At 33.8% G+C, this 14,252-nt stretch overlaps 1 protein-coding gene across 1 annotated transcript; it reads left to right on the top strand.

Moving 5' to 3' along the window:
- LOC129265866 (uncharacterized) lies at nucleotides 1–9,344 on the top strand. The gene is made up of 5 exons (XM_054904079.2): nucleotides 1–176; nucleotides 4,578–4,886; nucleotides 5,832–5,885; nucleotides 6,931–7,086; nucleotides 7,244–9,344. The coding sequence occupies exons 2-5, from the start codon at nucleotides 4,578–4,580 to the stop codon at nucleotides 7,427–7,429; spliced, it is 705 nt and encodes a 234-aa protein (XP_054760054.2). The 5' UTR covers nucleotides 1–176; the 3' UTR covers nucleotides 7,430–9,344.
- Nucleotides 9,345–14,252: the final 4,908 nt, after the last annotated feature.

The following is a 14,252-nucleotide window of genomic DNA, read 5'->3' as shown; positions in this document are numbered from 1 at the left end:
ACTTCGATGATGGAAGACAGTGTAGAATAGTAGTTGTATATGGCGTTTAGTGAAAATTACATGTAATTTGGTAAATAAAATGACGCACGAGATTGGATCAACTAGAGATTGCATTTGAATTGGCATTGGTTTTTTTTTGTCGCGCAGAAAATCTGTGAAGGCTATATTCAACTAAGGTAAGGGTCAAATTGCATAAATAATTAATATCACGTTCATCTTTCTTATCACAGATTTATTTATAAATATAAATGTTTTTATTCTTGAAAATTATAAGAACGTGTACATCTATGTGAAATATAGGCCTAATAGATCAATTCAAACAGCATGAAGAGATATATTACTTCTTTGTTGTTTTGTTTAGAAATGGGTTTTATCTATTTTAAGAATGCAATGACGAAGTTTATATACAAGACATGGGCTTGAAAAAGCTTGGAATCCTTAAAGCTTTTCCTTAAAGCTAAGTTAGGTGTTAAATTCAATCCAGTTTGGTACTTATTCTAGCAAGCTTTCTACATGTATAGCTTCTTATGTTCTTATTCATCACATCTTTATCCTACTTCTCTCGTCATCTTCATTTTTTATTTTCCTATTCAGATTTGCTAATTCATTCCATTCTAACGTCTGGTTTCTTATTTTAAACATTCTTCAATTACATTAATCACCCTGATCATTTATCCATCCCCATCCTAGTTCTTCCTTTTTATGAATTGGACTCTTACGTTTTAATTTAAATTTTCAATTCTCTTTAGTTTGATTGGTTAATACTCCTTAGTTTGATAATATCTTAATTATTTCTGAGTTGCAAAAAAGCAGTAGAGCACTGGACTTCAATCTTGCAAGATATATCTTTCCTGTGTCATTTATGTCTGGACTTGTTCTGTGTTGGATCGAACTCGCAAATAGAGCTAATAGTCTACAATATAATTTTCGAAAATGATGGCAGCGGTGGGATTCATATCAACTTTAAAAATTACTCTTCAATGGAAGAACATTCAAACACGTTTAAATGGACGCTCAATGTGTCACCGCCTTATACATGTATAACATTTAATTAACCCTTTTCCTAAATATGAATTGGTCTATAAGCGAGTTTATATTAGTCCAGGATAGAAGAGGCATAACCTTGTTTTTTTATATATACAATATTTTTTTATGGTTTCTTGTCAATTCGAGGGTGCTGATATTACGAATCTGAATGATGCCACTCGTGTAACCTTGAGCATTTTCCGCAAATTGGCAAAATCCAATATGGCCGCCAAAATATGCAAATTACCCATGAAAATCATAAAATTGACCGCACATTGGCTATGAAATGCATGAAATTGTGTGGCAGGAGTGAAAGACTCTCTGAAAAAATAATTTTGACAAAATATTTATTTTCCTGATATTCAAAATGGCCGCCATAGGCCATTGTATACTCTTATGTACAATATGAATAGGGAAAACTAATTTTCACAAAAATGAGCACTAAACTGCAAAAAATCGCGATGTATGAACGAAGTCATACAGTATATGCAAATCATCATTACTAAGGAGATATATCATTTATTATGTCATATATGGGAACATTGCTGTATTTTGATATCTAAAATAGCCACCACTGGCCCAAACAGTATCGCGTACAATGGCAATGGGGGCCAAAAAATTCACAAGAGTGATCACTAAAATGCATATTATTAAGATTAAACGAGTGGAATACTAGCATAAAAACATAATTTTTAACGAAATATATTATTAGTATGCCATGTATGTGATGAATGTTGTATTTTGATATTTAAAATGGCTGCCAAATGCCCTAAAAGTATTATGCACAATGAGAAAGAGGAGCAAAGAAATCACAAGAGTGAGCACTAAAATGCATATATATATGTGATAAATTAATGGGATACTGTCTAAAAACGTATTTTCTAACGAAATATATCATTCAGATTTCAAGTTTGTGTTAAATACTGTATTTTGACTTTCAAAATGGCCGCCATAGACATTAAATGTATTATGTACAATGCTAACTGGGAAACCAATATTCACAGGAGTGAGCACCATAAATGCACGTAATAGTGATCTATGAGTAAAATATTGTCTGAAAGCATAATTTCTATTATAATATATCATTTATTCTGCCAGTTAGGTGATAAATATTGTTATTTGAAAGTCAAAATGACCGCTACAGGCCCTTACGGTATTATGCACAATGTGAATGGGAACAAATCATTTCAACAGAATTTGGCTTTGCTTGGCCAAATGGTGATGTATGAGTGAAATATTGTCTGAAAACATGATTTATAACAAAATATATCATATCTTGTGTAATTTAGGTGATAAATACGGTATTTCTACATTCAAAATGGCTGCCATATGCCCTTTTTGTGAACATTATTTATCTCCACCCAAATTGTATATTATACGATAAGGGTTTATGGTGGCCATTTTCCATTATAAAAATGCAGAATTTATCACGTTAATTACACAACATTATGATGTATCTCGTTAGAAACCATGGTCTTAGACAATATTTCACCCTTACACCACAATTCACAATTATATGCAATTTTTAGAGTCAAGCAAAGCCAAATTCTGTCAAAATTATATGTCCCATGTTACAATGTACACAATACTTTTAGGACCTATGGCAGCCATTTCGGATTTCAAAGTACAGCATTTATTACCTCTACGACAAATATGTGATGTATTTCTTTATTTAATTTTTTTTCAATTCATTTATTTGACATCCTTTAAAAACAAACAAACATATGTACAAGTATACAACAACAAAAGAGTAAAAGAATTTAAATCACAGTATAAGCAATAAAAAATGGTAGAAATATAAAAGAAATGAAAATAAAATGTAGCGGATGTAGGAAGTCAGAAAGACCATTGACCTGTCAAAGCCGACTCCCTTGATTACTACATTATGGTCCGATTAAAAACACAAGTTAGAAATCATGTTTCGTACATCACAGTTATATGCATTTTATGATTCTCACTCTTGTGAAAATTAGTTTCCCTATTCGCATGTTACATAATTTAGTTAGGGCTTGTAGAGGTTATTTTGAATGTCAAAATACAGTATTTATCACCTATATGGCAGAAGAAATGCTATAATTTATAAACAAAAATGTGTTTTCAAATAACATTTTACTCATACAACAGGATTATATGGATGTCATAGTCAAGCAAATCCAAATTCTTACAGAATTATATGTCCCCATTCACATTGTAGATAATACTGTTAGGGCCTATAGGGGCCATTTTGAATTTCATAATACAGCATTTATCTCATGCATGACAAAAGAAATGATATGTCTTGCTATAAAACATGTTGTCAGACAATATTTTACTCGTAGATCACAATTACATGCATTTTATGTTTCTTACTCGTGTGAAAATTAGTTTCTCCATCTGCATTGTACATGATAAATATAGGGCCTATGGCGGCCATTTTGAATTTCAAAATACAGCATTTATCACATAAATGGCATATTAACAATTATGTATTTAGTCAGTATTCCACTCGTTTATGTTAATAATATGCATTTTAGTGCTCACATTTTTGGTCCCGGCCATTGCCATTGTACATAATACTCTTTGGGCCAGTGGCGGCTATTTTAGATATCAAAATACAGCAATGTTCCCATATATGACATAATAAATGATATATCTCGTTAGCAATGATGATTTGCATATATTACTTCGTTTATACATCGCGATTTTTTTGCAGTTTAGTGCTAATTTTTGTGAAAATTAGTTTTCCCTATTCATATTGTACATAAGAGTATACAATGGCCTATGGCGGCCATTTTGAATATCAGGAAAATAAATATTTTGTCAAAAATTATTTTTTCAGAGAGTATTTCACTCCTACCACACAATATCATGCATTTCATAGCCAATGTGTGAACAATTTTATGATTTTCATGTGTAATTTGCGTATTTTGGCGGCCATATTGGATATTGCGGAAAATGCTCAAGGTTACACGAGTGGCATCATCCAGATTCCAGATTTGTCAACTTTCTATGGGTCCTATCCTGGACTTTATCTAATTCCATGACTAAATCCGAGTGATATTCCACCCAGAGTAATGGCGTTTAAAATGTTTACAAAAACAATTAGTGCATAGTTTACATTAATGACATTAACCTTTCGTTTAATGTTCCAAATGTTAATAGCTACAAAAATGTGTAACAAACCCATGAACCAATATAGAGGCATCTGATTTGATATAGCTCTATAGTTTTAGATTGAGGTCCCTATGGCATGTATGGTTAACCATAAAAACGAAGCATGTTACTGAATTAAAACCATTAATGCAAATGCGTGTGGGAGGGGGAGGCAATGCAAAGCCCTTAGAATAAAAATAATTTAATTTGTTCTTCTTTTCATTTATTATTTCAACCATTTATTAAAAAACAAATAGCAAGAGCTTGTTGTAAGGGCCCCCTGCAAGTAACAATCCGATTGCATTGACAACCAGACATACACACACACACACCCCCACACCCTCATCAACACACACACATGCGCTGAAAGATGAGAGAGGAGATCGCAATATTTTTTGATCTGGTCGAATTTCTTACAGATGCTGACTAATAGAAACATTCCCATCTCTGCTGATGAGGTCTCCCTCGAGGGCAGTACGGTCAGTGCTGGAGTGACCATCATCACCAACGACACATCCAAGTTTGTCATTTACAACCTTGATAAGCCATCAAAGAACAAGTGTTGTCCCTGCCCGAGATTGTTCCTGGAATATAGTAGGACGTCGGGACGTTTGACCGGTTCTTTGCAGCTCCTGTGGAGCATGGCCATTATCACGTTGAGTAGTGTGATGCTGATCCTACACGGAGCCATAGAAGCATTCTGTGTGAATATGTCTATTGGTGTTCTGGTAAGACTCTCCGGATAATATTGTCCATGTTAAGAAGTCTGAACTCTATGCATAAAATAATGAAGGGTATCCCGGATGCTAAATCCTAGTTTATCATATACTATTAATGTACTCTTTCAATCTATACCGTATGATGTTTGATATTCTTTACTTCATTATCGTACCATAGAATGAGAAATAACAAGGGTTAGAAGGCCACCCAAGGTCATTTATGTCGATTGACCTCAATACCACTCTAATTGGCCTTGGTAATGTTGTATAACCTTTAAGTCCCCCCCCCCCCCCCCCATTTATCAAAGTGCACCCTGTGACGTGGCCTTGGCGCTAAACATTACAAAATTTAAGGCCTGGGATAGTATAGGCCTGCAAATAGAAACTCTGAACACGGGCCAATGAATAAGATCCATATTAGTTTTTGGATTTAATATTTTGTATTCAGAAAGGCCTAAGCCTATGATCTTAGAAATATATTTAAGTTTAGCTAAGACGGGACTCTGTGATCCAAAACTACCATGAGCCCATTTACCTTTAATGACCATTTTATGTCAAATACATCATCCTAATCACTCTTGGCACTGCACTTTTTCCAGAAAACAAATAATCATATTTTCATTGTGATTTGTATTGTATTTATGCTTGCATTTTGCGTTGTTTTATGTTATACAGGGCCCCCTTTAGACTGATGGGGTTACCCTGTTTAAATAATACAAAATAAATAAATAAATTTAATAAAAAGGAATATATTTTGTCACTATTATTGAATGATGTCCACCATGTCCACTGTAACATCATGGATAGTTCCATGGTAACATAATAAAAATACACTTTTTGTAATTAATTTAGCCGGACGACGCCACAGTATTTACCCACGCATCGAGTCATGTCTCAATATATTTTTCCAGTATAATTCTAAGTATGTTTCGCCATTTTTATGCTTTGCCCTAGGTATTTACATGCGGCACCGTCGGCGTTCTATCATTTGATATGAACAGAATCGTAGTAAGTTTTCCTTGGTATTGCATTAATTATATTGAAGAAGGAATGAAGCCAAGACATATTATCAGAGTGTATCATTAAAACTGATTAAAGGACAAGTCCATCCCAACAAAATCTTGATTTGAATCAAAATAGAAAAATTTAATAAGCATAACACTGAAAATTTCATTAAAATCGGATGTAAAGTAGGAAAGTTATGACATTTTTAAAGTTCGCTTAATTTCACAAAATAGTTATATGCAGATCCTGGTCGGTATGCAAATGAGGAGACTGATGATGTCATCCATTACTATTTCTGTTGTATTTCATTATATGAAATATGAAACTCCCCATTGTCAAGTGAAACAACGATAAATTCGTCCCTGAATAATTATGTGCTATTACCATTACTTTAACATTATATGGTTCAGTCAAGTTGGTCATTATTGTCAAATCTGTAATAAATGAAAAATTGTATAATTCAAACAATAAAACACAAAAGAAATAGTGAGTGAGGGACATCATCGACTGTCTCATTTGCATGTCACTGAGTCGTGCATGTCACTATTTTGTCAAAAATAAGTGAAACTTTAAAATGTCATAACTTTCTTATTTTACATCCGATTTTGATGTAATTTTCAGCGTTATGCTAGTTTGATTTTTCTCTAATTATTCAAGTAAACATTTTTCTGGCGTGGACTTGACCTTTAAACGTGTCACATAAAAATACGGATCTCATCTTTAAATCATTGCATGTTATTGCTTCTCTTTCATTCGAATAGCTATTTAGAATATCGAATGACAAATTTTCATCCAGACATTCTAAATTCCTACACGGTTAGTTTTAAAACAGTATATTGATATAATATGCATTAATTCATTGATCAATTCATTAATTTAAAATAATCAGGCGGAATATAAATCATTCGTTTATTCATTTTAATGTTTAATGCATTAATTCATTGATCAATTCATTAATTCAAAATAATCAGGTGGATCTTATATTTAAAACCATCCAATATGGGCCTAATTTGTTATTATGACAATCTACTGTATATCATTCTTCCAGATTGGTGCATACATGATCCTATCACTGATATCATTCTTTACTATGGCATATACTATGATCATGGGTGCATACTTTGCTCAGTTGATCAACTGGACCAATTCCTGTCGAGGGATAGTATACATTTATTACCCTTGCGATCCTAGTGAAATTGATGAGGTAAGTAATGATGTTAATGGTGGTCATTTTTATTATTTCAACACACATTCAAATTTAATATTGATTGTTGATTAATTCATAATTCATTATTCATAATCCATTAATCATTATTCAGTATTCATTATCAATTATTCATGTTATTCATTATTCATTACAGTCGCAGCTATTGACTATTGGGGTTTGTATGATCGTGTTTGCTTGCCTGGAAGCTCTGACGTCATATATCGCTTTTATATTCTGTTGTATTGGTGTATGTTCAACCTGTTGTTCACTCCACTGTGCTCGTTGTAGAAAGCGTTCAACCAGACTATCAGAGGCATTGAGTAATGATAATAACATATGAAACATACATTAGTGAACAAGTGATAATCTTATAAGATGGACATTCACCCTAACTACGCGTTAGAAGAACACGGTAACCATGGTAACGGCAACGGAGCGATCATACCGGAAAGGATGAATATTCAACCCACATCCTAAATTTGCTTTGACTTAAAATAATAATCAAAAGGTCAATCAGTACGAACAAAGTTAATGAGTTACTCAGTTATGTAGAATAGAAATCATGAGAACAAGTAATATATCCCTGATAAAGCTGACCTCTGATCTTTGGCTACTTTTTTTTTATAGAAACACCCTGTAGTTGATCGGGTGGTACCAACACTTTCAGATGTTGTAAATATTAAAAATTAAGGTTTGAAAGTAATTTTGAATGCTTTTATTTGACTTTTAATTCCAACGTTATATCTCATTTATACTAGTATTATCGTTTAATGGACAGCCTTGCACCGGGCCTTACATATCCGAAACTATGACAACACATTGTTGTTGTATGTTTTTCAGTAGTTGTTACTCTTACTCTTGAGTTGTATACTCTTACACCAGCACCTGCTCTCTGGGTTTTTACGCATTCTTCCTTGTACATAAATTATATATTGGATTTACATTCATTGCTATATTACTATATTACGGATCTGTTTATTTTCATTTGAAATTGGATGTAACCTGTGTAATGTCAATCGGAAGAAAATAAATTTTTAATTGAATTGAAATTGAAATGAATGAACCGGAGCCATGGATATGCTATGAACTATGGAAGAGCGCCATCTATCATCATAGCTAACGATCACACTAGTCCTTTTAATTTATTGCTGAAGGAATTAACATCATGGCTTGCATTTGAATCCACGACCCTTGGTTGAAGGAGGGGGGGAGGGGGGAGGGGAGACCAAAAATAATTTTAAAAAATTGCAGCTTGCACCTTAAATAACGTTCAAATATAAACCATAATAGTATACGTTGTTGAAAATGCATTTAGGTAAAATGCATGTTCACAATGCTTCTAAGTCTACCAATCCCCAGCTGGTTGCTCCGATTTGATTTTCATTTCTTTATTTGTGTGAGTATATTTTGGAAAATCGAAATGTTACATCTATCGTAATGGAATATATCTCATAATGTCACTACATATCATCGAGAAGTTGAAAATATTAAAAATATAAAGGAACATATGAAGAGGACACTACAAACAAAATTATTATTTTTTAGATATTAAAAAAAATACCATGCTCAGTTGAATTCTACCATAGAAAGTAGTAAAAGCATTCATTCATTCATTTTTTCGATAAGGTGGTTTAAAATGTAATAAAACAGTCCTACCTTAATTAACTATTTGATTTATTAAAAAAATAAAATGAATATTGATAATTGTATGATGTATCAGAAGTATATGAATTTTAGTATGTCAATAAATTTCTTTGATTATCATAATATGCTTAATTGATGTTAATGATAATAATGTTTACCAAAGTTTTATAATCAACACGTGAAAGTTATAACATTATGTTTGATCAGATATCAATAAATTTCTTGACCTTTCTCACGCACATAATGTTTAACCTTCCAGGTCTGAGCAAGACCACTCTCTCTAATCTCATATTTACTAATTTACTACTGGTAAGATTTTCGGATATTCTTCTCAGTCGTCTTACTACTAACTCTTCTTCCTCTTCGTTTTTTTATTATTGAAAATACATTAGTCCCTTTTTAAACTTTAATATACAATGAATAAACTGGTCCATATTCTTGTACTTTCTTGTAACAAAACCACTTTGTTGTGTATTCTATGTATTAATTTATATCGAATGTATAACCTATCGCGTCTTCAAGTAAAATAGCTGTTACGTATTTCTTTACAGGCATGATGAGGTAAGCATAGTAGCTTACATGTGATTAAAATGAACTACATAGCATAGAGAGTTGCATCTCACTCATCATCTTTATTATGTGTCTTGCAATTACAACATGTATATGTTTTGTCTTGCATATAGCCAAGTTCTCACAAACACACGGGCACACACACATATAGTCCTACATAATATCAATTTCATAAAATGTTCAGCTCTCCCTCCCCCACTCCTATATGTTCTACTCTGTACTCCATCTACAATCTCTTTGTCATTCCAACACACACACACCATCCAACCCCTACCCGCATGCACGCGCCGCATCAACAAGCACACGCGCATACACCCACACACACAATCAGGCTCAAATACTTTAAAACTCATCCAAGTATTATATAGCTGACTCACTTCCAAGATCATCCATTTTAAAAGACAAGTCCACCCCCAAAAAAGTTTGTTTGAATAAAAAGAGAAAAATACAACGAGCATAACACTGAAAATTTCTCATCAAAATCGGATGTAAAGTAAGAAAGTTATGCCATTTTAAAGTTTCACTTATTTCACAAAACAGTTATATGCACATCCTGGTCGGTATGCAAATGAGCTGACTGATGACGTCACTCACTGATTCTTTTGTATTTTATTACCTGAAATATGAATTATTCTAATTTTCTCTTTAATAAAACAAAGTTTTATTCCTTCCTGAGCATGTGTTTCTACGAAGCCCCAAACCGGACATTTTTGACAACCAAAAAAAAAAAATTATCACGTACGTACGTAGTATTATTACGTACGTACGTGATAATTATTACGTACGTACGCAGTATTATTGCGTACGTACGTGATAATTATTACGTACGTACGTGATAATTATTACGTACGTACGCAGTATTATTACGTACGTACGCAGTATTATTACGTACGTACGTGATAATTATTACGTACGTACGCAGTATTATCACGTACGTACGCAGTATTATTACGTACGTACGTGATAATTATTACGTACGTACGCAGTATTATTACGTACGTACGCAGTATTATTACGTACGTACGTAGTATTCTAATTTTCATTGGTCTATGGAATCCGATATTCGCCGAATGTGGCCGACATCGGCACCCCGCATTGCATGGCCCAACCAACGTCCGGCTTGCTAGCTGGGACCATGGTTGGACCATAGTCATGCTGGTGATGATCATGACTTTTCATCGATTATAGGGCCTATATAACAGGGACCTGGGAACGATTTTTTCAGTGGGGGTGCTGAAATCTCTCCTCAAAGGTGGGGGGGCGCCGGCCGCGCGGGACACAATAATTGAATTTTCCATAATTACACACACACACACACCTCTAAGGGCACCACACACACACCAACCAATCCTCCCCCCACACACATATATATATATATATATACATATATGACAGTCACTTCTTAGCTTTCTTCTTATAAAAGAACATAGATATATAATGAGATAAGTCGAGCGCGATCGAAACGCGAGCTATTTTTTTGGGGGGAAATTCATGTATTTTGTCCTGAAAAATTGAATATTTTGAGCAATGTTTGTGGTCCTGAACAAGATGCGTATGTAACAAATAATAACTGCGAACGTGATCAGTGCGAGCAGATATTCGCGCTCTGGTCTGATCGAAAGGGAAGTGTTATAAGGAATGTTTGCAGTTATACTCATTAAGACGATTCATATATCACCAATCAAATAATGCGAGCGCGAAGCGCGAGCTGAAAAAATTGACATTCCGACCTAAATACTGGACATTCTAAGCACTTTTTGCAATCATGAACAGGATAAGATGCGAGCGCGAAGCGCGAGCGGAAACAAAATTGAGATTTCAGACCAAAAAACGAGACATTCTAAGCACTTTTCTAATCAAGAACAGGATAGGTATATAAATATACAATTGATGCGAGCGCGAAGCGCGAGCGGAATTAAAAATGAGATTTCAGACCTAAAAACAGGACATCTTAAGCACTTTTCTAATCATGAACAGGATAGGTATATAACTATACAATTGATGCGAGCGCAAAGAGCGAGCGGAAACAAAATTGAGATTTCAGACCTATAATAGGGACATTCTATTCATGTTTTGAAAATCAAGAAAATGATGGGTAATTGGATATATTCTTACATTAATAATGTGAGCGCAAAGCGCGAGCAGAAAATTTTTGATATTCTGATCTGAAACTCCACACTGAATGCAATATGGTTTGAACAGATAAAGAGAAATCAGGCGAACATAAGAATAAAGATTTGATCAAAATCCGACAAGGAATATCAAAGTTATTGCATTTTAAAGATTAGCATTATTCCGGTGAAACAGTTTTAAGCATGTCTTCATTAATATTCAGTGAGCAAACTGATGATGTCATATCCCCAATTGTTCTTTTGTATTTTATTATATAAAATTAGGTTTATTTGATATTTTCCCTTCAAGAACCAAAAAACAGTTGAATTGACAACTGATTTAGTCTATTAGATATTCTTTGCTGCAACTTATTTCATTATAAGGGAGACATATCATTCACACTGGTATGAAAAAATTAAACAATTTTGATTCCATGTAATAACACAAGAAACAGGATAGTGGGGATGTGATATCTTCAACCCGCAAGGGCGGAAATCCCAGAGGGGACAGGGGGACGTGTCCCCCTACCAAAAATAGTAGGGGGACACAATATCAAATGCCCCCCTACTATTTTTGGTCTTTCATGGAGAAAAATACATCACTTCACAATCGAAATAATAGCTTTTGGACTAAATGACCTTACATTTTGGGTGAAAAACTTTTTTTTCTTTTTTTTATGCTTGTCAAATTTTCCATGCAGGCCCTGGTCCCTCTACCTTTGGGAAGAGATTTCCGCACATGTCAACCCACCTATTTAATATTCATGACGACATGCATATCACCATTTTCATAAACTATTGCTAAACTTTAGAATTAAATAACATAACTATTTGTTATCAGATTTTCATAAAATTGTATTTGATATAAATATTTTCAGCCCGGAGTAGCCCCAAAACAAGCTGCGTATCTGAATAAACATGCGTGCGCGTGTTTAGAGTTAGCCCTTTAGTATCTGGGCGTTGTAAATACTTTGTTTTTATTATAAAAATCAATAATGCGAGCGCGAAGCACGAGCAGAAAATATTTGATATTCCGATTTGAAAAAGGGTGAATTTAAACACTATTTTAAGTACTGTGTCGGAAAATTCTTAAGGGGGTGGGGTCTACAAAACGTCGTTCATTTTCATTACATTTCTGTCATTCATCAACTTACCACTAGATTTCCAGGAGGTGTTGCCTATGGAAAATAACACATGCAGCACCCCCACATTTTGGGGTGCTTCACCCCCAACACCCCCGCTTCCCAGGGCCATGGGGCAGGGCGAAAAAGACTGAAATTTGATTTTTATTGTCTGAATTGTAATTCTTTATACAAAACACGGGCGGTCGGGCTCGCCCACACTTGATTCGACATAAAACCCTCTAAGTTTCAAGTCCAACCACACCCTTGTCCCTCTCTGCTATCGAGTAGTCATGGTAGTGTGTAAACTATAATGGTTATCCAAAATTTATTAAGTGGGTAAAAAACATTTATTGCGAGAGGAAAAGTTATGTTATGAATAATGGATTTTTAACTAAGGTAATTAATATGGAAAGAGGCATATTCCAAGGGTGCCCAATTTCCCCCTATCTTTTTTTACTTGTAATTGAAACAATGGCTTTAGCTGTGAGACAAAATGACATTATCAAAGGTATTCCAATCCAAAATGAAGAAGTGAAAATTTCATTGATGGCGGATGATTCAACTTGTTTTTTGGATGGTTCCTTGGAATCTTTTAATATAACAATTCAAGTGCTTGATAAATTTGCTAGTAGTTCAGGGTGTAGGCTTAACTTATCTAAGTCAGAAGCTATCTGGATAGGAAGGAAAAAAGGTTGTCAAGATTTCCCATTTGCTGAAAGAGGTCTAACATGGAGAGATAATTCTTTCAAAACATTGGGTATTCAATTCTCGTTGAATTTTAATTCACTGTATAGTCTTAACTATGTTCCTAAACTGAGGCAGATAGAGAATATATTAATTGAATTGTTGGCGCTCAAGAAATTTGTCTTTTGTTGGAAAAATCTGTGTTATTAAAACTTTATTAATGCCTCAGTTGCTGTATTTACTATCTGTTTTGTGTATTAAAATTCCAAGCAAATTTTTTAAAGATCTAAATACTTTATTTTACAGATTTATTTGGAATGGAGGCAGGGACAGAGTAAAGAGGAAATATTTTTGTAATGACTTTTCTGCCTGTGGGCTCAAGATGGTTGATCCCTATACATTTTCATTGGCTCAGAAAATGATTTGGGTAAAATTTTTGTTAAATGATAACTACAATAGTGGATGGAAATTAATTGAAGTTTCCTTTTTAGACAAATTTAATGCAATGAGGGACATTTTGTGGAAGGCCCATGCACCTGAACAAATTTTGAATAATTTAAATTGTTCCCTACTTGCAGACTCAATCCGGACCTGGTACTTGTTTAGAGATAAAGCTTCCAGAAAAGAGTTTGGTTATGATTATTTGTATTTGGGTTATTCACATTGTATTTGGTTTAATAGAAATGTCAGATCCAAATCTAAACAATTTTTCTTTTATGGAAATTGGTTTAATAAGGGCATAGTTTTTATAAGTGATCTCTTTAATCCACCCCATCCAGGTTACAAGTTATTTGAAGAGTTAGTTCTCGACTTTGAAATTTCAGCAAAAGATAGAAGAAAATTTAATTTTCTATTACAAAATATTCCTGGTCCATGGTTAGATATCAATTCCGAAGTTGTAGATAAATTATTAGAGAAAAGGAAAGTTAGCAGTTATGCATACTCGATATTTTTCGATCAATGTCTCCCAGATAATTGTATTTCCTTTTGGGAAGAGTCGTGCCCTTCTAACGACAAAGTAGACTGGGAG

The sequence above is a fragment of the Lytechinus pictus genome, chromosome 1, assembly GCF_037042905.1.
Source record: "Lytechinus pictus isolate F3 Inbred chromosome 1, Lp3.0, whole genome shotgun sequence".
NCBI classification, from domain to species: Eukaryota; Metazoa; Echinodermata; class Echinoidea; order Temnopleuroida; family Toxopneustidae; genus Lytechinus; species Lytechinus pictus.
This window is presented reverse-complemented; position numbering and strand designations above follow the sequence as displayed.

Bases quoted from the DNA above. Each gene is read 5' to 3' on its own strand.
- LOC129265866 (XM_054904079.2), top strand. From the start codon at position 4,578: ATGCTGACTAATAGAAACATTCCCATCTCTGCTGATGAGGTCTCCCTC. The intron at 4,887-5,831 runs GTAAGACTCTCC...GCTTTGCCCTAG, and splicing joins ATATGTCTATTGGTGTTCTG to GTATTTACATGCGGCACCGT. The intron at 5,886-6,930 runs GTAAGTTTTCCT...TCATTCTTCCAG, and splicing joins TTGATATGAACAGAATCGTA to ATTGGTGCATACATGATCCT.